Genomic DNA, 25,510 nt, shown 5'->3' on the forward strand with positions numbered 1-25,510 from the left:
TAATGATTGTTTTGTTTTTCCTTTTTCAATAGCATTCCGTCTGATAGTAGTAGAATGGACACAATCTGTAAACCATAAAATAAAAAAGAGGTAACTGTTATAAGTGGAAAAAGGTACGGAAACTATCAAAACCAATATAATGAAATAATTTATCAAATCTTTAAGGGCAATAACCATCATTAAAGGTTAGTATATAAGATTTGATATGCTGAATTGAAAAAATAAAGCTGTAAAACTTAGGAGTGACTGCTAGCTGAAATGTCCAAAATTCATAGAATCCAAAACTATGACCAACGAAAACTTTTACCAACTTGGCAAACAGTTCAGAAAGCACAATTAAAGGTTAGTATATAAGATTTGATATGCTGATTAGATTTGTGATTTTTCTCTACTTGCAACTGAGTAAAGCAGGTATAAAAGCGACTAATAAAGATGATAAACCTGTACGACTAATCATCAAAAGTACCTAAAAATTACAAATGCTCTAAATTTTTAAAAATGCATAAGATGTATGGGATGGGTAAACATATAAAAAATGATAAAACATATGACATAATATATTTTAAATTTATGCAATGATATATCAAATAATGCATATTCGGAAGAAAGGCGATATACAACATAATAGAGACTAATATGGTGTACGAATCAGAAAGTTCTTACGATATATAAGACACATAATTTTTTATACTTATACTTAAATTTCAGCATCCAATGCATCTATGAAATTGAACAAATAGTAGAACAAATATACTTAAATTTCAGCATCCAATGCATCTATGAAATTGAACAAATAGTAGAACAAAAAGATTTAGTAAGAGACCGAATTTACGTCAAATTATTTTAAGAACTGCAATATTGCTCATGATCTATATAATATTAAATTTTCATACCGTTCGAGGAAAATTTAGCCTGTTTCTGCTTCTGTATGCATATTCGATTTTTTCTTGCGAGTTTTTTCTATTGTTCCATGTCAAAATGCTGTAAAAACAGAATTTTTTCCGAGAAGTTGTAGAGTCTTTCGCAATTCTATCAGAAATTTTATAGGGCTTCTTGGCAACCCCTCAGTCTATTGATTCCGATGAAAAACAAACTCTATTTTCTTCTGATAGTGTAGGACGAAGTCGAAAATTTCTGAAGCAACCACAACAGGCTTGACTACAATAATTTTAGAAGAAAAACTAATGTAAACAAACGTAAAACCATGAAAGCAGGACTACGACATACATCTTGTTATAGAGATGATTGACGCTGAGGCAGGCAGGAGTTGGAAAATTGGGGTAAGAAACTGAATTAGGTTTGAGAAATTGAAGAGACTTCAACAAAAGAAGCAGTTGACGAAAAGAGGGCATATCTGATGCGCCTCTTTTTTGTTCGCAATTTTTTTTTTGTGCAGTAGTATTTTTAGTTTACTATACGTCTAGTCACCCCTAAATCCTAATCCCATAAATGTATTTTCGAAATAATTAAAAATTAAAGTACAACAGGAAACTTAATTTATATATTACCAATATATTTAAAACTCATTGAAGAATGAGTTAGCCCATTGTTATTAATTCTTAGCAAGTTCCAACTTTTACCAAATTAACATTTTTACTAATATTGTGAATATTTACAAATCGTTGTGTCTATGTACATATATCCATAGGAGGAACGAAATTCGTCTCCCATGTTTCATATTTTAAAGCCGGTGTGGGTTGTGAAATTTGATCGTAAGAGTATGTTTGGAATATGTATGTTTTTTCCTTTTTCTTATCTTATTAACATATCGCACATATGGTCTAGTTATATGTGATGTAATATCATAAGAAATTACATATTTTTGGATTTTTAGATTGCCAAATAGAAACATAATGGCTAAATAGTCTTCAGATGAAGAGAGGTAGAATTTGTAATTGTTGTTCATTTGTCGTATGAGCAAATCGTCATGGTTATGCAACGGGTGGTGGTTGGAGCCATTGTTCCTGCATTATTTGATACCCCAAGAATGAGTTGGTTAGAAGAGTTTGTGTGATGACCCGATCCGTCGTCTCATGAGTTACTACCCCGTTCTTCCCATTTTCTGCTTTCTTATGTTTCATTACCGGTATGGGGTGCGTTAGAATTGATTTGGAATGATTTTGATAAGAAATGAGACACTTAGTCTCTTTTAAGAAGGTTTAAGTTGGAAAAGTCAACCGGATATTGACTTGTGAGTTAGAGGGCTCGGAATTGAATTCTTTAAGTTGGAAAAGTCAACCGGATATTGACTTGTGAGTTAGAGGGCTCGGAATTGAATTCCAATGATTCGGTTAGCTCCGAGTGATGATTTAAGGCTTAGGAGCGCAATCGAAAGTAATTTTGGAGGTCCGGTGAAGAAGTTAGCCTATTTTGGTGAAGTTAGTATTTTGGCAATTTCCGGTTGATAGGTGAAATTTTGATCCGGGAGTCGGAATGGAATTCCGAGAGTTGGTGTAGCTTTGTTATTTCATTTTGGACTTGTGTGCAAAATTTGAAGTCAGCCGGACGTGATTTGATAGGTTTCGGCATCGGAAATAGAAGTTGGAAGTTCTAAAGTTCATAAAGCTTGGATAGGAGGTTGATTCATGATTTTAGCGTTGTTCGATGTGATTTGAGGCCTCGAGAAAGTCCGTAATGTATTTTGGGACTGGTTGGTGTTATTGGTCGGGGTCCCGGGGGCCTCGGGTGTGTTTCGGATGCCCAACGGGTCATTTTTGGAAGATTTTTGCCGTTTTGAGCATAAATGTAATGATCTAAAGGTTCATTTTTAGTTATAGAGATCCAAATTTGATTTCGAGACTTCCAGAATTTAAATCATGAATTATAGGACTGATCTGGAAATTTTGGTTTAATTTCATCAAGTCACGATTGGGTTTTTGACGCGAAATGTGAGTTAATTGTTTAACGAGCGAAATGGGTATTGAATTAGGCAAACGAGCTCCGAATTGAGTTTCGATTGAAGGGTTGTGTTCGTATTATTATTTGTGACTCATAGGAATAAGAATCGTATAATTCCGAGTTCGTATGATGGAATTAGAGCCATTTTACTTGTTATCATCATAATTTGGGCTGATTGCCATGTTTGGGGCCTTGTGCCGACTTGTAAAATCCTTCGAGGATTGATATTACTGCTTAGCATGATTTGAATATCATCTAACTTCAGTCCAAGGTTTTAAATGTTGTTTTGCAAACCCAGTCGTATTTCTAAGTTTTGAAAACTTAAATGATATTTTAAATGCATTTCGGGTTGGAAAGTTCGATTTTGTAAATGCCCAAGGGACTTATTATATTATTTTCTGGACTGATTATAAAGTGACTTGAAACAGTGGTAACAATGACACTGTGTGATATACTTGAAACAGTTACTGTTTCAATGACACTGTGTGATATACTTGAAACAGTGGTAACAATGACACTGTGTGATATACTTGAAACAGTTACTGTTTCAATGACACTGTGTGATATACTTGAAACAGTGGTAACAATGACACTGGATGATATACTTGAACAGTGGTAACAATGGCACTGTATGATATAAATTGGTCGGGTAACAATGGCTGACCGGTCAGGTAACAATGACTGACCAAGATATTGCGCTTGGGCTGTAGGAGCCCCTCCGGAGTCTGTACACACCCCCAGTGAGCGTTGTCGACGATAAATAAATATGGATGGCTCGGGCTGCACGCTGCAGTGGGTACTGGAATGTACCATCATATGCATTGTATTGCATTCATGCATTTGTTCATTATTTGTTATTGTGATATTTCTGGAGATATTTATCTGCTTTTGCTGGTGCTATCTGATCCTTGAGTGTTGGGGCCCGAGTGGCTGACCAGGAACGAAGATATTGCCTGAGGGGCAGGTTTCTGTGCATAGTGACACTGATGGCTGGAATTATTTTGCAACTGTTAAAAAGATTATTTTCAAAAGAGGTTTAAAACTGAGTCAGATATTTTATAAAGGATTTTCATGGAATTACTGTTTTCAAAAAGGGTTGTACCGTCTTAGATAGCATGATGAAGTGTTCTTACGTGATTTCTTATCGCTCAGTTATTATTTACTCTTATTACCACTGAGTTGGAAGTACTCACTTTACTCCCTGCACCTCGCGTGCAGTTGCAGGTACTGTTCACCCGGTAGCGGGTTATTAGCGGACTGAAGGTATACTATTGTAGCTGAGCAAGGTGACCGTCAGCGTTCACGGCACCGTATTTCTTCATTGATTCTAAATTCCATTCTGTATATTGCTGGTCTTGTATTAGTATTTAGATCTTTAGATGCTCGTGGCTTGTGACACCCCGATTTCGGGCTGAGTCGGGATGGTTTCCATTATTCTATCATGTTTACTTCGCACTTGTGATTATATTATCTGCGAATTAGACTTATTCCTGCTAAGTAATTATAAAGAGATGTATTGTTTTGTTGTTGGCTGGCCTTGTCCCCACGAGAGGCGCCATCACGACCGGGTTGGGATTTTGGGTCGTGACAAGTTGGTATCAGAGCCTAAGTTACTAGGTCTCACGAGTCATGAGCAGGTTTAGTAGAGTCTCGCGGATGGGTACGGAGACGTCTGTATTTATCCTCGAGAGGCTGCAGAACCTTTAGGAAAACTTCACATTCTTGAATTCTTATCGTGCGTCCTTGATTCAGCTTGAAAGGAAACTCTTGAAATTCTTTCCGCGTGATCGTATGCACGAACGGGCACTCAGTATCAGATGTGCCTCAATGGCTTTTGATTCCCCGATTGAGGGGCGAGGTGTAATCTCTGTGAATTTGACGTTAGGCCAGTCTGGAGGACTTGAGGCCGAATCTTTGCCAATGGCTTGAGCACCGAGGTGCTGATTGTGCGAGCAAGTGTTTTGAACCTTTATGTTTGGTATTGTCCCTACTAGTGGGAATCATGGCTGGATAGCTACGTGAGGGTATGTTAGTACTGTGAGATGTTTCTATATGACGTGAGATGAGTCTGGGAGCTGAGATCGCTTCTGTAAATGTATTATGACGAAATCGTTGAGTCAAGGAGACCACCTTGAAGGTCGAAAACATTAAATAAAGAATATTTTCTTACTCAATTGAATAGCCCAATAATGGAGGATTGAAATGTATTTTTCTATGTCTTATGATTCAAGTAGGTGCAACGCATGTCCATGTATCAATTTTGATAATATAATACATGTAGTATTGAGATTAATGTTGTTGATATACATTGTGATGCTTTGTCAAGTTGTGGACGTGTTGTTAGGATTGTTTTGTTGATTCTCTGGCAGGTGGATATGCCCAATTACAAAGGAGACTCTGCCGAAATTTTTGAAAAATTTGGGACTTAGTAAAAATTTTGTCGCCTAAAGAGTGGGCTTAACTGTTGTGTGAGTAAATGCAAGAATTGCAGAAAAGTTAAAATTCCAGATGATTTGTATTTCCACGAACTTATGAAGGAGTGAGTTTAATCTCACTATGGTATTACGACAGCAATAGAGTATAAGTATTGTGATCTATGGCTTTGAGCCAAGTTGGGGAGCTTGCTATTGGTTAGCGGATTGTACGGTTATGTACTATGTTAGTTCCAATTTGATGCATGCTGATGAGTCAGTTCTGGTTGTGGAAATTTCGCCGAGAATGGCACGAGTGAAGGAATTTTTTTTTTGACAAGATGTCATGAGCTCGGATGAGCAGGAGATAAGTTTCGATGTTTACGGTAAGTTGGCATTGTCTTCAGCGTCACCTAAGATCGGTGTCTTGTAAAAAGGGTTTTACGTCCTGGTTAATGATTCTCTATCGCTCTGCAACGTTAGTGCGATCGGTGTTTTGGAGGTACGTTCCAGATATTTTGTGGTAGGGTGTGGGAGTGTGACCCACTGGAAGATTTTATAAGTGTGGCATGTGATCACTTGATTGAATAAAGATGTAAACCAAGTAGGAAGTTTGTGATAGTGTCATTAAATTAAAGATTCATGCCTGGAGGGCACTTGGCATATTGGGTTGTGAGCCGGGAAGGATTACTCCGATTGTGATGGTTGTTATTGTGCTTTTAGAAGAAACTAGAAGTTATTATGGACCTTTGAAAGTTTATCAGACTAGTCCAGTGTGATCAGAATCGGCTTGAAGTTGATAAATAGATTTAATGTGAATAATGGCTCTATATCAGTCCAGATGTGTGCATTTTAGTGACACAATCCTCATGGAGGAGTAGTTAGGTTGATGTTTCATTGTCAGATATTTCGCGTAGTGATGCATTGTGCCGTGTGAGTTGTAAGGCGATTTGAGAAATTGCTATGTGTTGAGAATCTGTGTAGGAATGACGCTATATGAGCATCTTGGCTCTTGAAAATTTAGATTTGTACATCGCACCTCAGTTGTGCTTGAGTTTTGTAACTTATAACGCTATAAGTCCCTCAGAGATATTATTATGCACTTAGCATGCTTACGACCGATACTCGGTATCTTATTGTAATGAGCAAACTTGGCTCGATGTGCATCTCCTTATGTGAGATCTATATGTGGATCGGGTGGCACGCCGCCATGGGTATGTTATCCGATCAGGTTGCACGCCGCAATAGTGTGAAATCAGGTATAGTTTTCTCATATGCTATCTTTGTATGCCTTGCTTCCTGTTTTCCAAGGAAAGTCTGTATTAGTGCGTAGGATTTGGTAATTCCTTCCAGAGCTCGTTTTCTTTTGTATTGCGTTCGAACTGGTATCCTATTGGCACATTGGGGCATCATATGCGACTTTTAATTATGTCTTGAGTGGCTTATTGCCCGAGCAGTTCATGCTGGGCGGGGAGAGATCATTGAATTTGAGATCAGTGCAATCTGAGTATGTGAAGTAAATTAAAGAGCTAAGACCATTGTTTGGCTCAGAATGAGGTGATAGTTCTTGCCAAGAGTATATAACTAATGAATTGTTGTTTCGATAGTAGTTATGAATGTGTACAGGTCTCATCCGTCGTGTCAGTATTGTAAGAATTTGAACAAGACCTATGTATGTCATGCAGAGCATGGAATGTGTAGTGATTCCTCCTAAGTGATTAGATAAATGATCTTCGGATGATTTGGGAAAATGATATTGCTAAGTGGAAGTGATTTGATAAGAGTATATGTCTCAGAAAAAGGTAATGTGATTAAACTGATTATATTTCAGTAGTATTGCGGCATGTTCTTGTTGGGTCCACTAGTGGTATTCGGGTTTGCTCGGAAGAACATGTAAGTATCTAGTATCTGTCATGGAATGAAAGAGTATCGAATATGTGCGTGTATTGCACAGTGGAAACTGGGATCAGGTATGATGATTTGTGTGCTATATGGAGTTCTAATGTACAGGCTATGTGGTGGTGGTGGATCTTTATTCGCTGGTGTGTTATATTTTGGATGTGATGTTGAAATTCAGACTGGTTGTTTTAGTGTTGGGTAATTTTGAACTATTGCATTAGGGGCTACGCCGGAAATGTCACAGGTTAAGTGGTGAAGTGCGTTAGAATATGTTTTAGCAGAATGATTTATATTTCAAGGAACCAGCGGACAGCTGGGAAAGATTGCTTCTTAATTGGGCCTTCGTGGTGGATGTCAGTGCAGAGGTGTTTCACGTGGAATAAGTATTTGGATGGGATCGCGCGTGCAATAAAGAAGTGTGGAAACATGACCTTGCGGGTCAAATTTGTGTATCCTATTTCTGTGATGTGAGACAGGGTCTCAACCTTGTGTTGTGGCAGTACTAGTGAATTTGAGGTACAACTCTCTCAGTTGAATAATTTTCTTGCTTTGAGTATGTTCGGACCGTTTCTTATTGGTGCACGTATAACACAAGTTGAGGCTTAGGCCTGTATTGAGGTGTCATATCACCAGAGTGGTGTATTGGATTCGAGGTGATCATTAGGATCATTGACGAATACGAACAAATTTGATTTCGGCTCGTTAGAAGGATAATATCGAGGTTCGACTCGAAAATCTGTTGTGGTATTAGTCAAAAGGGGAGTGGCTTCATAAGTGGTTGATCTGAGAGATGGTTATGTTTGCTGCGAGTCTCAGTTATCGTTGGCAGTATATGAAAGTGTTGGAATAAGACTTTAGCTAATAAGGGATTTTCTATCGTTATTTTGTGGTTGTGGGCAACTACTGTGAATAGAAGTTATCGTTTCGAGTGCCTGGATTACGCGGTAGAACCTATGATTTCACCCGAGGGTACAAGTATGGTTTATCACAACTGGTTTGGGACTATTCAATGTATAGGTGTGAGGTTTTGATCATATCGATGGTTTCAGAAGCAAAAAGGTAGTTCTATGATTTATGGGCTTTTGGAACAACTCTGGGCACGTTCGAGGACGAACGTTTGTTTAAGTTGGGAGAATGTGATGACCCGACCCGTCGTCTCATGATTTACTACCCCGTTCTTCCCATTTTCTGCTTTCGTATGTTTCATTACCGGTATGGGGTGCGTTAGAATTGATTTGGAATGATTTTGATAAGAAATGAGACACTTAGTCTCTTTTAAGAAGGCTTAAGTTGGAAAAGTCAACCGGATGTTGACTTGTGAGTTAGAGGGCTCAGAATTGAATTCCGATGATTCGGTTAGCTCTGGGTGATGATTTAAGGCTTAGGAGCGCAATCGAAAGTAATTTTGGAGGTCCGGTGAAGAAGTTAGCCTATTTTGGTAAAGTTAGTATTTTGGCGATTTCCGGTTGATAGGTGAAATTTTGATCCGGGAGTTGGAATGGAATTCCGAGAGTTTCTGTAGCTTTGTTATTTCATTTTGGACTTGTGTGCAAAATTTGAAGTCAGTCGGACGTGATTTGATAGGTTTCGGCATCGAAAATAGAAGTTGGAAGTTCTAAAGTTCATAAAGCTTGGATAGGAGGTTGATTCATGATTTTAGCGTTGTTCGATATGATTTGAGGCCTCGAGAAAGTCCGTAATGTATTTTGGGACTGGTTGGTGTTATTGGTCGGGGTCCCGGGGGCCTCGGGTGTGTTTCGGATGCCCAACGGGTCATTTTTGGAAGATTTTTGCCGTTTTGAGCATAAATGTAATGATCTAAAGGTTCATTTTTAGTTATAGAGATCCAAATTTGATTTCGAGACTTCAAGAATTTAAATCATGAATTATAGGACTGATCTGGAAATTTTGGTTTAATTTTATCAAGTTGCGATTGGGTTTTTGACGCGAAATGTGAGTTAATTGTTTAACGAGCGAAATGGGTATTGAATTAGGCAAACGAGCTCCGAATTGAGTTTCGATTGAAGGGTTGTGTTCATATTATTATTTGTGACTCATAGGAACAAGAATCGTATAATTCCGAGTTCGTATGATGGAGTTAGAGCCATTTTAGTGAAAAATGGCTGTGCTGCAAATTTCTTAAAAAGCTGCTGTATTTTCTGCAGCAGTGAACAGTACCCGCGCGTGAACAGTAATCACGCGGGTGAATAGGGAATAGTGACCACGCGCGGGAACAGTAATCACGCGGGTGAACAGTAATTCCGAAAAATCTGGGCAGCGAGTTTATACCCGATTTTGGGTCATTTTTTAGAGCTTTTGGACGGGGATTGAAAGGAGTTTCAACTGAGATCGATTAGAGGTAAGTTATATGAGTTAAATACATGATTTTATTGAAGAATCATCCTTGAAATCCATGAAAACATAGCCAAATCATAAGAAATTAGGGCTTGAGATTGAAATTCTAAAATGGTAATTTGAGGGGTCAAATAGACTCCGATGTTTATGAATTTGGTATGTATAGACTCGTGGCGAGATAAGGATCGTATTGATTTAAAAATTTCTGAGTTTCGAGACGTGCGCCCGGGGCTCGGGTTTTGCAAATTTCGTGAATTTCGACATTCCTCGATTGTTTTCGATTGGGTATTGTTCCCTTAGCATATTGTGCTGTATTCGCTTTGATTTTGGTTAGATTCGACGCACGTGGAGGCCGGTTTAATGGTCAAAGTCGTCGCGGGCTAGAGATTTCACCGGTTCGAGGTGAGTAATACTTGTAAATGATATCTTGAGGGTTTGAAACCCCGAATTTGCACATCATAGTGCTGTATTGAGGTGACTTGCATGCCGAATATGAGCGTGGGGTAGAGCACCGTTGGGGATTGTGACTTGGTCCGTCCCGGTTGTTGATTTTACTGCGTATTTGACTGAAATTACTTGTTATCATCATAATTTGGGCTGATTGCCATGTTTGGGGCCTTGTGTCGACTTGTAAAATCCTTCGAGGATTGATATTACTGCTTAGCATGATTTGCATATCATCTAACTTCAGTCCAAGGTTTTAAATGCTGTTTTGCAAACCCAGTCGTATTTCTAAGTTTTGAAAACTTAAATGATATTTTAAATGCATTTCGGGTTGGAAACTTCGATTTTGTAAATGCCCAAGGGGCTTATTATATTATTTTCTGGACTGATTATAAAGTGACTTGAAACAGTGGTAACAATGACACTGTGTGATATACTTGAAACAGTGGTAACAATGACACTGTGTGATATACTTGAAACAGTGGTAACAATGACACTGTGTGATATACTTGAAACAGTGGTAACAATGACACTGGATGATATACTTGAACAGTGGTAACAATGGCACTGTATGATATAAATTGGTCAGGTAACAATGGCTGACCGGTCAGGTAACAATGACTGACCAAGATATTGCGCTTGGGCTGTAGGAGCCCCTCCGGAGTCTGTACACACCCCCAGTGAGCGCCGTCGACGATAAATAAATATGGATGGCTCGGGCTGCACGCCGCAGTGGGTACTGGAATGTACCATCATATGCATTGCATTGCATTCATGCATTTGTTCATTATTTGTTGTTGTGATATTTCTGGAGATATTTATCTGCTTTTGCTGGTGCTATCTGATCCTTGAGTATTGGGGCCCGAGTGGTTGACCAGGAACGAAGATATTGCCCAAGGGGCAGGTTTCTGTGCATAGTGACACTGATGGCTGGAATTATTTTGCAACTGTTAAAAAGATTATTTTCAAAAGAGGTTTAAAACTGAGTCAGATATTTTATAAAGGATTTTCATGGAATTACTGTTTTCAAAAAGGGTTGTACCGTCTTAGATAGCATGATGAAGTGTTCTTACGTGATTTCTTATCGCTCAGTTATTATTTACTCTTATTACCACTGAGTTGGAAGTACTCACTTTACTCCCTGCACCTCGCGTGCAGTTGCAGGTACTGTTCACCCGGTAGCGGGTTATTAGCGGACTGAAGGTATACTATTGTAGCTGAGCAAGGTGACCGTCAGCGTTCACGACACCATATTTCTTCATTGATTCTAAATTCCATTCTGTATATTGCTGGTCTTGTATTAGTATTTAGATCTTTAGATGCTCGTGGCTTGTGACACCCCGATTTCGGGCTGAGTCGGGATGGTTTCCATTATTCTATCATGTTTACTTCGCACTTGTGATTATATTATCTGCGAATTAGACTTATTCCTGCTAAGTAATTATAAAGAGATGTATTATTTTGTTGTTGGCTGGCCTTGTCCCCACGAGAGGCGCCATCACGACCGGGTTGGGATTTTGGGTCGTGACAGTTTGAAATCGTCATAGAAGAGTTTGGAATACCTTGCAAATTTATAGAAGGTTATCTAGTGATGGCACATTATCGATGGTATAATTCATCTAACTTTTGTCTTCATATCTACAGTTGTTCATGAATATATAACAAAGGGCTTCAATAATTTCGCGGGAAGTTTTACACACATACCATTCTGTCCAAATCCATTAAAATGGTTGGATCAGTTGGACAGAATGTTATTTCACTTTGTATAGGCTTTATTGGCTATATGGTTTAGTTTTTTCATATTTTTTCTTTCAATATCATTTGATTTACTCTATATTCATGCTTTAGGTTGGTGAAACAATCAAAAGTATTTTTAAAGGGTATAAAGAATATGAGAGTGCCTTGCCTCACATGGACTCACAAATCCAACGTATTCCATTGGTTCCACGACGTCCAAGATGATATTTTTGGAATACTTGTCCCCTGTCCTTTTCAGATTAGATAGTAATTCTTGGCCTATTTTTTGACTACCTTTGTTAGTTAAATTGAAGTAATCTGCTCATCAACAGTAACGTCCCTTTTTTTATTTTTTGTGGCTAACGTGAATTGCCTTTGTTGTTGTTGTGATGTATAAATGGTAATCTACATGATTATAGTTCAATTTGCGCAGACTACTGAGGAATAGAAATGTTCTGATTCAACTTCAAGTGCACAAAGTGCTCTGCAGAGATTAATTTCAGTTGATTTAGTTTTCTTTTTTATGGAAATGTTGAATTTGCGAAGTACGATGATTGGAAGCAAGAAGAAGATATGAATGCTATAAGCTGCAACTATTAACTACTGTATTATGTCTCCGTTAATTTCAGCTTTCTGCAACATCAGAAGTTGAGTTATTTTTGTGGTGAAGAGAAAGCAATGTACATCTCCAACTAATTATGTATGTGTATCGTGAATTTAGTGTGCTCTGTAGTATAAATTTCATCAAGCCTAAACAAAATTGTAGCTGCTCCACTCAAACATGTAATTAGCCAAAGTAATGTGGCATCAATTATCTGGACCTTTGGGAAAGGATGTAAGGGAAAGATGCCCTTGTTGCACCTATGAACACCTCACACGCAGAGTTGATTGATAATTTTAATTGTATCTAAATTGTGTGGTGTCCATATATATATATATATATCTTTACTCACCACTAATCTGCATCATGGTACACTATCGATTCTATAATTCATCTAACTTTTAGGTCATTGATACAGAGACAATTGTTAATACAATATATAGCATGAGGCTTTAATAATTCCTTTTTTTTTTTGCACATATATTGTATAGTCTTCCATGAAAAATGGTTGGCATTGGACTGAATGTTCGTCCAGTTTGTGTATATTTTGTTTCTTTGTTTCATGTGTAGGAAAACAGAAACTGTTACAAATATAATAATTACCTTCCAATAGCATAATAATTTTCTTTTTTAGAATGTTTGGAAACAGTTGTATAAAGTTTTTGATTGAAAGAATATATGATTTATAATTGAAAGAACACCAGATTTGCTCCCATCCATGTTATGAAACTTGTTTGAAGAAGGCATCCTCTTTAGTTCCTTTGAGAATTGCGTTAGATGAAAAGAAAGCTGAGAGCCAAGTGTATTAGGCCTATTTTCAAGCCTGCTATGAAGTCATATAGTAGCAGCACGCGAAAATTGACAGAAGTGTTCTATTTGCGAACTATGACATGTAAAAGTGGTTGCTGCATTCCTTTCATCTCTTAGTAGTGAGTTCCAGGTTTATCATATTCTATTGGGACTACTTTAGATGTATAAAATTATTTCTGTAATTGCATTGAATATTTTTGGCTTACTGCTACTATGATGTATTCGAATTTGAAGTGCTAACAATGCTGCCTCATCATCAGCACCTTTAATGTCATGCCATAAAAGTTCAGTTAACTTGAAGTAACTAATGTGTTGCATCAAAAACCTTAATAGAAAGATTGAAATAACTACTGATTAAATTCATGATTAATAAAGATGAATGTAGATCAATATTTAGACGATTTGTCTCCACATATAACTTGCGCAAATAATAAAAATCTTTACTTTCTTAATTGCATAGCTAAAGGCATTTCAGTAGCCAGTCATGGATTCTTTTCTTTCTTAATGACTTTGCGAACCTTGTTGCTAGAGAGTTGAGAATTGAAGTCATCATCTTGTCCTACTGTTGATGCCTTATTAGCTGATCTACTCCTCTTGTCATACGTCTTCAAAGGAGATATTTTTGCATTGCAAGCATTACCATCTTCTAACACGGACGATCCACTTTCTGACACACTTTTCTCAATGGGAGTTTGTAAAACAGACTTCATCTCACTTTCGGCCATAACATCCTACAAAATAGTAAACATTATTTAATAGCAGTTGGAGAGCAATACCACCATTGATTGCATAATTTTGACTAAAAAAAATTTAGCAAGTAATGTTGATTGGAGGGCGTATATAAGGTTCATGAACTGGATACCAGATGGACTGAAAATGCCTGAACCTAAGCTTATTGACCATGTGGGGTTGGACTCTGCTGTCTTTTTCCAAAGTGTCTTGCTAGGGTATGTCTTTCTAATTATTGATATCACTTTTGGAGTCATAAATCAATATGTCTTGTGTTATCATATATGTGCCATTGCTTAATAACCACACCGTTGATCAAGATAAAAACCATACCAAATATTGATACGTACTGCCAAGGCTGGTGGTAGTTCACCAAGAACATCACCTAGCCCACCAGTGTCTTAAACTAATATCTTTTTCATCTTCTTAAAAGAAAGGATAAGGAAGATCTCTCCATCTCATAAAAGTTTTAATTTCATGAAATTTACCCCAAAAAACTTCTCTTCACTTGAGCTTTGTCCATCAAAAAACTGTGGATCCTGTTAAAAATAAAGCCAAAAAAATATTCATCTTATGAGTGTAAAAATATTTATAGTTTAATTTTGTATTCACAGGTTTGTGAATAACAATGTTTATAGTGATAGTGTCGTCGAATTTTCCGTATTCCTCCAGAAGTTCATCATCATCAGCAATCTTAAGAACATTGTAGATTTCGACCTGTGACTCAATATTCTCTTTCTTAACAATAACCTTGAACATGAATTTTTTATAAAGAATATCGTCCAGTTCAGTTGGATAAGAACAATCAGCATCCCCAATTGAGGTCTACACCAAATTTCCGAGGTTAGAAATATTATAATTGACAACTAAATTAAGTTTAGTATTATACCTCAACTAATCCTTCCTTAAGTTCTTTTGCGGACTTCCCTATAAGCTGCATAGCATCGCGATTCCAAAGCAATAATGAGATAAAAGCGGTTCCATCCATAACACGAACTTGAAGCCTATACCTGCAACTCAATTTTGATTAACTTTATGCATATTTATATATATACATATATGTAGTACCAACTTTGTCAACATAGATGAACTTGAAGCCTATTACCTGTGAGTAATAGAACATGCTTCTTCATTGCATTTCTTGCAAAAGTATGTAGTACCAACTCTGTCAACCTTTCTAGTACACTTGTTGCATGTCAAGTATGACCATCCTCGGTCAAGTTCCAAATTCACCAATTTTGCCGCAATTCAATAGCTACATTCCTATTTAAGATAAAGAAAAAATTATTGTAAATGCAAAACAAAACATAAGGTACATATAATATTATAGTAAATTAAACTCATTTGCATGCACTTAACTAAATAATTATTTAAACAGTACAATTCCTTTGTCATTGTAAATGCAAAACAGAAAACATAAGGTAAATAAAATTATAACACTAAATTAAACTCACCTGCGTACACTGAACTAAATCCCTAATAGTTTTAAACAGTATAATTCCTTTGTCTAACTCATCTCTAACAGAGTAACTTTGCTGTGAACTTGTCTGAGTAATCGGCTCAAAGTTTGATTGACGTACTGCCGGAAATCTGCATAAGTCGAAAATTGTTATTTGTCAATACTGTTTTTATATTTTTTGTACATATAGAAAAGGATTGTACACTTGACAAACCTGGATTTAAACTCAGTTGATTGCGGCAGCGTAGGATTAATCCATATATTTGTCTCATACCAACAACTACGCACTGAGTAATTACCTGTGTATCAGATTTACTATAATTATAAATCTGAAATTATATAATATTTATAAACTAAAATTGAAAAATACATGCAATTAATGGTAAACCTCGAAATTTTTGAGCTTTCATATGTTGGAAAACAACAATCAAAGGTTCATCTGTAGATTCAGTCAAGTGATGTTGAATTTGATCCACAAGTTCACTCCATAAGGTTGCCAAAATCCTATTCCTCCTATACGTTTTATGGTAAAACTTAATCAACAACAATATATGTAGTTTTATTGTAAAGTATTATTTTTATTTGCGAATGACTTACTGATCATCCTCGAGTACAACATTAATAAAGACACTTTGGTCGTCTCCTTGTTTGTAGGTCTTAACATCTTCATAGGTCACAACCTGGCCAACAACATCTATAAATATAATAGTTAGTAACATAGTTTTACAAAACCTACCATTTAAATAAAAAGGAAAAGAAGACTTACCGAATAATTCTGTCTCATCGACATCATGTTGATTTGTTAGTTGGTCAAAAGGACGCAAGTTAAAGATGTTCATATGAAATCCAGGATCAGTTGTTTCCTCAACAAATGTCTTTTGTGTAAATGTCAGCCTCAAGTTGTGTGTTGTAGTCCTCAACTTCAAAATTATTTGGTCCGACAACAAAGTAGCTCATACGATATAAGCGAAATTCCTGTATCTTGTTCCTAAAAAACTTAACAACATACTTTCCGATTGAAGCATGTATACGATCACCCTACAAAATCATATTCCTTATTAGTGCATAATTATGAAGCCAACATTAAGAGACAGAAAGATGAATACTTGTAGTACACATATTTCACATATAAGCGTAGTTTATGTATGTTCATCTGATGATAGTCTAAGCAAAGCAACCAATATGTAATATATATGCCAGTTGATATAGTTTTAAATGTCCCATAAAGATTTTCGCACTTTGTTAAATTCATCTTCTTAGATACTTTCCAAAATTCCAAGTTGATATAGTTTTAAATGTCCCATAAAGATTTTAAAGTTGTCTTAGTCATTTAGAGCATGTTGAATTTCGGTAAATGTATAACAAAAGTTGGAACTATTAGTACCAATTAAAGGAAGAAAGCCTTCTTCATTATAGGGAATAATTGGGTCACTTCCAGTTATCTAATCTCATAAGAGAAAACAATTGTATTTTTTGATAATTGCTTAAAAAAATCTATTTTCCTAAAACATCTCATCTTACATTCAAACTTTGTTAAACAACCATCCTCTCTATTGCAACTTTTCATTTGACTTCTCTTCTCAGGTTGAATTAAGCCATTCTTTACCCTTCTCGAGGAGCATCCACTTTTGTAAGTTAGTGATGTTCTCTCCGTCTCATCCTCAATATTGTATTTCCAAATCTCAAGACCATTATTTTTTTCTTTTTCATATTAAGACACCGTTCACTAATATGGATAAAGTAAGTAAAAGAATGAGGCAAAAATAACATGTTACCTTCGAATCCTGTAAAACCAATTCAATTGAAAGCGGTATTTCTGGCTTAAATCGATCCGGGATTATCCACATTCGAACGACTCTAACTTTGAGATTCCATTGCATCGAGTTGCCTGAAATTTATTTGATATCATGAAGTTGTGTAGCCATAATTGCAAAGCAATTTTAATCAGACTGAGTAGATAAAATAGGAAGTTGAAAAGGATTCAAAAATATAAAGTGCACAAATCAATCAGTTAAGGAAATGTAGATAGAATAGGGAGTTTTGGTTGGAAGCCCACGTTTGGGAGCACGATCAGTCGTGGGTTTTTAACTGACTGCTTTCCTGCGTTTTTTCTCAGTGGTGGGCAGTTGCTGATTAAAAAACAAAAACTAAGAAAGTGTGAGGGTTTTATTTTTTTTATAAAAGCCAATCAAAAAAAGGGGAGGAGTTCTATTTTTAATAGGTAAGTGTAATAATAAATAATAAATAATTGAATAGAATAACTCAAAAACTCAATCGTGGGACACGATCAGTCGTGAGGTTTAGGATACTGTTTTCTTTGTTTTAATTTTTCTTTTTTCTTTATAAAAATAATTGGCAAATTTGAGTGGGTAGTTTTTATTAGAAAACGGCCAACAAAAAAAGTGGGAGTTGTTTTTTTCTTTTTGTAATTTCCAAGTATAATACATTAACTGCCAAAATATTGGAGGAAGTATACAATCTATCTGAAATTCGTAGGTTGCAAGTTTATTTTCCTGATTTGTAGTTTAAATTAATTTTGAATTCCAACTATATTGGAGATTTGTCTTAAAGTTTGACATGTGTTGAATTGTGGGTATTCCACTTGGCATCCTATTATAGTTTTGCTTTTGTTATTCTATATAGATAGATCTACGTATGTTATTATAACTACTTTATTACAATACTATTTAAACTCCAATAAGTTATAAAACAAAATTTATTCTGCTTATTAAACTGTATTAGTACCCGTACGATGTGTGAATATTATCAAAGAATATTAGTCATATTAGAGTATAATCTGATTTATTTGAGCACGTTAGGTTACGTTTTAACTAAATCATTTTTATTGTCGTATCTATTCAATAATGAAAGTTCAATGTAATTAAATTAAACGAATCATATAATTATGGAATAACTTTTGAATGTTACTCAAATATCGTAATTATATAAGTTGTGCTACAAATAATATGAAAATATAGCATGATCCAAAACGAATAAGAATACGTTATAATTAAATGAATAAAAAAATTCTTTATTTACTAATTATCTAGCTTCATTTGTTATTTATCCTTCATCGTCATTACAATCTTTAATCCCTTCTTACTTGTAACTCGTGATGAAAATCATAAAGTGATTCATTTATAAATACATGTTTACTTAGAAATAGTCCCATATGAGATTATAATCATCTTAACTTATAATAATGATAAAAGAATAATGCGGTAGAAAATTAATATACATATTTTTATTTTAAAAAATTATATTTCAATCAAATTCAAAAACTATATCAATAGATTCAAAAGTTTATCCTTCAATTCAAATTATTTTTTATTATATAACCTAATAGATATTGTCTTAAAATTGCCTAGTGACTTTCTATTACCTTATGTTTTTATTTTATTAGGTTACCACCTGGTTTAACTTCAATACAGCTACTCTTTTTGTTGAGTGAATAGTAAAAGTTTTAGTTATTATTTTTCTAATTCTTTTGATATTTGTTCATCATCATCATTTTCTTTTTACTTGTAACTCGTGGTAAAAATCATAAAGTAATTCATTTGTAAAATATATTTATTTAGAAATAGTCCAATATGAGATAATGGTTCGTTTTGACTTATAATAATGATAAAATAATAATGTGATAGAAAATAATCTTCGTTTGAATTTAGAAGGTATTTGACTCGGATGAAGTTAGCGTTATGATAAGGATGATCTCTTTTTGTCCAACATATTTTTTTATAACGAAAATCATATCTTATTTAGTAGACTATTATATTTTTTGTTTATTTTATTATTTGCAAATAACTTATATTTTTTAAAAAAAGAAAATCATCCTTTTCTTCTCTTCAATATTTGCATTTTCCCTAGGGAATAAAATAACAGTTCATACCCTTATAAATATAAATATATATAACTTAGACTTAATAATTTTTTCGTATTATATTATACGAATAATTATTATCAGAGAAACCTTTCATGAAATTTTTAGCATTATTCTAATACTTATTATTGTAACAGTTCGTACGATTAGAAATTAAATTTTTTCTCTCTTTTATTTTTAATATAATATCTTGATAATAATTTGAATTCTTATTAACATGACTTATGCGACTCTTTCATAACTACTTAATATATAAGATTAAATTATTTTGATTGATTACCACAATAATTTGAGTAAATATGATCTCTTATATTAAATTACAAATATACCACTATTGTATATAATAAATTATATTCAATATTTTATTTTTATTTTGTATGTGCAATCCTCTAGCAACTCTTTCGGGAGAGATAGATTTGAATGTAATCTTCTTTTTAGAGTGAGAGATCCATCCCATACCTTATTTATTGGCTCCTTGAATTCGTAAACTAGGGTCATTCAACATATTGGACTGTTCTTACTTCTATCAACACGGACAGAAAAATTAAATAACAATACACTCCAGAAAAACTAAAGTAACTATAAACACATGTAGATCTATATCTAATTAATTATATCTTTTCATCTTTCTAGTGTGCATTCTCGATTTGAATTCCAATTTGCAACAATGATTCGGTCCATCTTTTGTGATTTTCTTTAGGAAATATTCAGGACGATTTCGCCATGGATGATGCTATTTTATCCTCCAACATAACCAATATTTAAAATTTTCTACTACTATTTTCAAGTTGGACAGTGTAAAAGCTGAAAAAATTGTATAGAAAACCAACTGTATATAGGAATTTTATTTTAGATTCAGAATTTTAGCCACACGTTTAAAATTCAGAGTTATCTAGAGCTTGGATAAGATTATTTTTTTTCAATAGCTTTAACCGTACAGTAAAAGTTGGATTTTTCTTTTTCAGTCCCAAAACACGTAAATGTTCCCTCCTTTGAAATAATATACCAATTTGTTCTCAATTTGAATAGATTAAAAAATCTACCCGAAAAAACGTGGGAGGAACTCTTCATGTTAACTGAATTGACAGGTTTACATTTATGAACTTGTTTTATAATTTAAATTAATTTTAAATTTTAAATTCTCAAGTATAATTAATAAATTAAAAAAACTGCCCAGAAAAGTGGGATAACGATTTGGTATTAAAATGTTAATTGAATTAGCAGGTTTCAATTTTTTGAACATGGACTCTTGATGTTAATTGAATTGGCAACTTTTAATTTTTTTTTACCTGTTTTATATTTTAAATTATTTTTGAAGCTCCAACTTAAAAGTACTCCCCAATGTGAATAGGTAGTTTTTTATTTTTTATTTTTATTTTTTATAAATAATAATCTAAAACTAATTTTCTATATTAGAGAGAAAAAAACGTGTCCTTTAATTGTGCCATGTAAAATTAGTTATTATTTTGAAATTTTGAAAGAAAAAAAATGTGTCCTTTACGTTTTTTAGAAAAAATAAATTTGAACCTCCAAATTAGTTGGAGGTTTGTCTTGAAATTGGACACATGTTCATTTTCTGTGTTGACACTTGGCACAATAACATGAATTTGCTTCTCTTATTATATATAGATAGATTTTATATTTTAAATTATTTTTGAAACTCCAACTTGAAAGTACTCCCTGTAGGCATGTAAAATTTATTGAATTTAAATTCAATAAATAATTTGGACTATATTTAAATATACTAGTCCAAATAAATATTATGGGCTAATATAATTGGATTAATTATATAAGACCAATATTATTGGGCTAGCCCATTTAATTGGGCTAAAGTGATGAGCCCACTTCATTAAGCCCAAGATGTCATCTTCCTAGAGGCCCAGTTTGGTGCCACGTGTCAAATGACGTTGCGCGCCAAGTCAAACGGAAGAACCAATGGGATCATGTCACGTATCAAAATGACAAGGCATGTCCAGTCACGCTAAAAGGCCAATGAAATCGCGTCACGTGTGCAAGTGACATGTTCTGGCCAATCAAATGCAGCCATGTCACACTTCAATTTGATTGGTCGGAAAGAGTTTGTTCTTATCACAACTCTTCCCTTCCACAACTATAAATAGGGGTCTTCATAACTCAGAAAAGAGACCAGAAGTTATAACAAGAAGCAAGAGAGAGCTCGTGGATCAAATGCCGCAAATTTCTCTACAAGGTTCAGGCTTCAAGTTCAAGTTCAAGAAATCAAGTGCAAGTTCAAGAACGAAGAACAAATCAAGGTCAAGTTCAAGCAATCAAGTTCAAGCTCAAGAACAAGATCATCATTCGAGGCAACAAATACATATTCAAGATCAAGCTCAAAGGCCCTTGAATTTATTTACTATTGAAAAGTAGAATCAGGGGATTCATAGAGATTGTAACACTCAAATATTTGAAATAAAATACTAAGATTGTTGCGATATTTTTCGGTCTTGATCTTATTTTCTCGACGCAAATTTATTGTCTACAAATTCTGGCACGCCCAGTGGGACAATCTCTACCTCTCATCTCAACTTTTCAATCATCAAACTTCAAGAACATTGAAATGGCTTCGAAAAAATCAACTCCAGATTAACATCCACCAAGGCTGCTAACTCCAAGTTCTATGCTGATGTGGAAAGCATCCTCGATGTCACCTTTGGAAGCTTCGGACTGGTTACGAGGAGCAAAGCAAGCTCTTTAGGACAACAAGCACCCCAAGTACCGTCTGCATCAACCCCTATTTTCGGATCTTCATCCTCAAAAGGAGCAAGATCTTCGACAAACGCATCTGAAGGAGGAAGCGATGTTGCTGAAAAGATCAAGAAAACTCTTGCTCTGCTTGACCTCTTCGGCTCCAAGCACTCTGTTGTGAAGGAAGATGATGATGCTTCAAGCGATGAATCCTCCCCACTTACACCACATAGCGTGAGCCAGTCAAGGATCAATCTATGTGAAAATCCATGCTACTCTCCATCATCCGCGACAATCATGCAAACCAGGGTGACAAACACTTCATGGAGGAGCAGTTGGCAAACTTGACGGAAGCAATCGCTGGCTTGACCAAATGCATGCAAAATCAAGAGGCTAGAATTGACAAGCTAACAGACAGGGTGGGAATATTGATGGAAGAAGAATCTACCCATGCATCTGGCAAGCTCCCAGAAGTTCTAGAGAGTGACTCTCCTCCAAGACAAGCAGCATCCACTAAGGCTATCCCTGTCTCATCTGAAGGGATGATTCCAATCGATCAACTGAAGGAGTTCATCGAAGGAACCATTAAGAACAAATATGAAGTTGCTGCCAAATCTTCCCTTACATATGCAAAGTCGTACACTGCAAGGGTCGATATGTTGAAGATGCTTGCTGGCTATCAACATCCGAAGTTTCAACAGTTTGATGGTAAAGGTAACCCAAAGCAACATGTTGCGCACTTCGTGGAGACGTGCAACAATGCTGGGACTTATGGAGATTACCTCATCAAGCAGTTTGTTCGCTTGCTAAAAGGAAATGCTTTTGACTGGTACACAGACCTCGAGGATGGATCTATCGACAGCTGGGATCAACTAGAGCAAGAGTTCCTCAATCGCTTTTATAGTACAAGATGTACTGTGAGTATGATAGAACTTACAAATACTCGTCAACGAAAGGGGCAACCAGTTATTGACTTTATCAATCGATGGAGGAATTCAAGCCTCAACTGCAAAGACAGGCTTAGTGAAGCTTCGGGCATAGAGATGTGCATCCAAGGCATGCATTGGGGATTGCGCTACATCTTGCAAGGTATCAAGTCTGGCACATTTGAAGAACTTGCAACTCGTGCCCATGACATGGAATTGAGCATGGCCTCCACTGGAAATGAAAGGATGCCCATCTATGAACCTCGCAAAGTGAATGACAAGCAAGAAATCAGGAAGTGGGGCAAGTTCGTACCCAAGTCTGATAGCAAAGAGGCTATGAATGTCAATACGTCACTTGTGAAGTTCACGACGAAGGAGAGCAAGAAGTAGAGTATGAAATCCACTTCGTTTCAAGATAAGACAAGTGGGAAGCTGACTTTAAAAGAAATGCAAGAGAAAGTGTACCCATTCCTGGATTCTGATGTGCCAGCCATTTTCGAAGAATTCCTCGAGTTAAAACTCATCGAGCTTCCGAAGATGAAACGACCAAATGAAGCTGGGAAAACAAATGACCTAAACTACTGCAAATATCACCGACTTGTAAGCCACCCTCTAGAGAAGTGCTTTATCTTCAAGGATAAAGTCATGGACTTGACTCGCGGAAAGAAGATCGTTCTTGAAGATGAGAAAGAAAACGCAAACCAAGTCTCTATCACCTTTGGCTCATTCTGTCCGAATGAATTATATGATTTTAAAGAAAGCAAAAATGAAGAATTACTGGAGAGCGACAAAGCTGAAGTCAACCAACCTGATGATGATGAAGGTTGGACGTTGGTGACTCGTCGTAGGCACCATAAAAGGAGCCCACAAAAAGAATCAGTGGAACAAACAACAAGGAAGATGATGGTAAAAAAACCAATAAAAAAGAATCTAGTTACGCATTTGAAGAAAGCAAAAGTGAAGATGCACCACCCTCAAAAGCCACGAAATCCAGTGACCTTGGAGGAGTTTTTACCAAGTTGGTTCCGCACGAAGATTTTCCATGGGCATTGATGCCTCTTGTTGCCATGCTGACAAAGGGGAAGAAAAGAGTGATGACCTACCGTTGGCACCATCTTCGGAAAAGCCCATCGAGTCCACTCCTCAAGAAGTTAATGCTTGTGAGGAAAAGGTCACGTTCACAAATGACGATCTTTTGCTAGGTGACACTCCTCATAACCGCCCATTGTACCTGGTTGGCTATATGCACGATGAAAGGGTAAATCGGATTTTGGTTGATGAAGGATCCTCAGTGAACATTTTGCCAATACATACTGTGAAATAACATGGTATTCCCATGAACGAACTCTCAGTAAGTCGTGTGATGATCCAATGATTCAACCAAGGGGGGCAAAGAGCCATAGGCGCGATCAGGCTGGGAATCACTATTGAAGATATGCAATCAAGTGCATGGCTGCATGTGATCAACGTGAAGACTTCATACAATGTTTTTCTTGGGAGGCCTTGGATACATGAGAATGAAGTTGTTCTGTTTACCTACCATCAATGTTTAAAATACTACCAAGGTGAAGTCGAGAAGACGGTAGTCGCTGATGATGAGCCATTCACCGAGGCTGAGTCACACTTTGCCGATGCAAAGTTCTACTTGAAGAACTGCATTGTGAAGGAGCTGAAAGTTGATGATGGTACGAAAAGCAAGAATGACGAACCCATAACTAAAAGAGCTGATGTGACTATAGGTAAAGCCAAAACTGTTACTGAGGAGGTACCCTCCAACGTGAATAAATCTCATAAAGGGGGTATTGCGTCTTATGGAAAGAAAGTAAGTCCCGCACTCCAATATGTCCCTAAAAGGAAGAAAGACGATGGTGGATCACATAATCTCCAAATCAAGACTCTAAGGGAGTTAACTCTTCCGGTAAAACGAATTGAGGCAGTAAAGTTGTCCTCAAAGCCGCTTGCAGGGTTTGTAGCCCAAAATTGTTTGCATAATGTGGCACTCCCTACAAAGCGAACAGATGAAGGTTTCGATCTTAACGCTTACAAGCTATTTGCAAAAGCTGGATACAATCCCAATGAGCCGTCAAAGTTAGGAAAGCTCCCATCAGAAGCTGCAATGAGGCAACCACGTGAAGGTCTGGGATACAAGCAATTGTCATTAATGCGCATCTCAATAAGAAGGGCGAGTAGCAATTATATCAGTGTAGTAGACAAATCTGCCGCTTTTAACAGGCCTTCTGTCTTTGATCAGCTTGGAAAATCAACTGTGAGAATTTCTGTATTTGAGAGATTGGGTCCATTGAAGAAGGGGAATAAGTTCCAGAGAAATCATTGAAATACAAGAACACTTGCTTCACCCAAAATTCAGGAGATCTCTAAGGATTTCCAAAGTTTGGTTCCTTCCAGAATGAGGCGACAAATAAAACTGGTGGTTTAATGTGAAGAAGTACTGAAGGTAAATCCATATACTGTGGTCTACACTAAGGAACGTAACGAAGATGAAGAAAGTGTAGGTTCTTTGTATCATGTCATTGTACAAGGCGAGAATGGTGTTTCGTCTTCGATGGAAGATAATGCAGAATTGGAGGATGTTTCGTCGTGTTATCACATATCCTTCAATGATGGGGACTCTCAAGAATATGAAGATGTGGAAGA

At 36.0% G+C, this 25,510-nt stretch overlaps 1 protein-coding gene across 3 annotated transcripts; it reads right to left on the reverse strand.

Moving 5' to 3' along the window:
• Positions 1-13,493: 13,493 nt before the first annotated feature.
• Positions 13,494-17,455, reverse strand: LOC104232604 (uncharacterized). 3 transcript variants are annotated; one of them, XM_070174077.1, is made up of 11 exons: positions 17,400-17,455; positions 17,119-17,231; positions 16,110-16,381; positions 15,941-16,037; positions 15,732-15,856; positions 15,558-15,642; positions 15,339-15,474; positions 14,990-15,147; positions 14,774-14,894; positions 14,373-14,423; positions 13,494-13,886 (listed from the first exon to the last, which is right to left on the reverse strand). In XM_070174077.1, the coding sequence occupies exons 3-8, from the start codon at positions 16,180-16,182 to the stop codon at positions 15,133-15,135; spliced, it is 531 nt and encodes a 176-aa protein (XP_070030178.1). In that variant the 5' UTR covers positions 16,183-16,381; positions 17,119-17,231; positions 17,400-17,455; the 3' UTR covers positions 13,494-13,886; positions 14,373-14,423; positions 14,774-14,894; positions 14,990-15,132. The 3 variants fall into 3 exon arrangements, with proteins under 3 accessions (XP_070030178.1, XP_070030179.1, XP_009784152.1); XM_070174078.1 differs by lacking the exons at positions 17,119-17,231; positions 17,400-17,455 and adding an exon at positions 16,865-16,915; XM_009785850.2 differs by lacking the exon at positions 14,373-14,423 and having other exon boundaries at positions 17,119-17,448.
• Between the last annotated feature and the right edge of the window lie 8,055 nt (positions 17,456-25,510).

Source organism: Nicotiana sylvestris, chromosome 5, assembly GCF_000393655.2.
Source record: "Nicotiana sylvestris chromosome 5, ASM39365v2, whole genome shotgun sequence".
NCBI classification, from domain to species: Eukaryota; Viridiplantae; Streptophyta; class Magnoliopsida; order Solanales; family Solanaceae; genus Nicotiana; species Nicotiana sylvestris.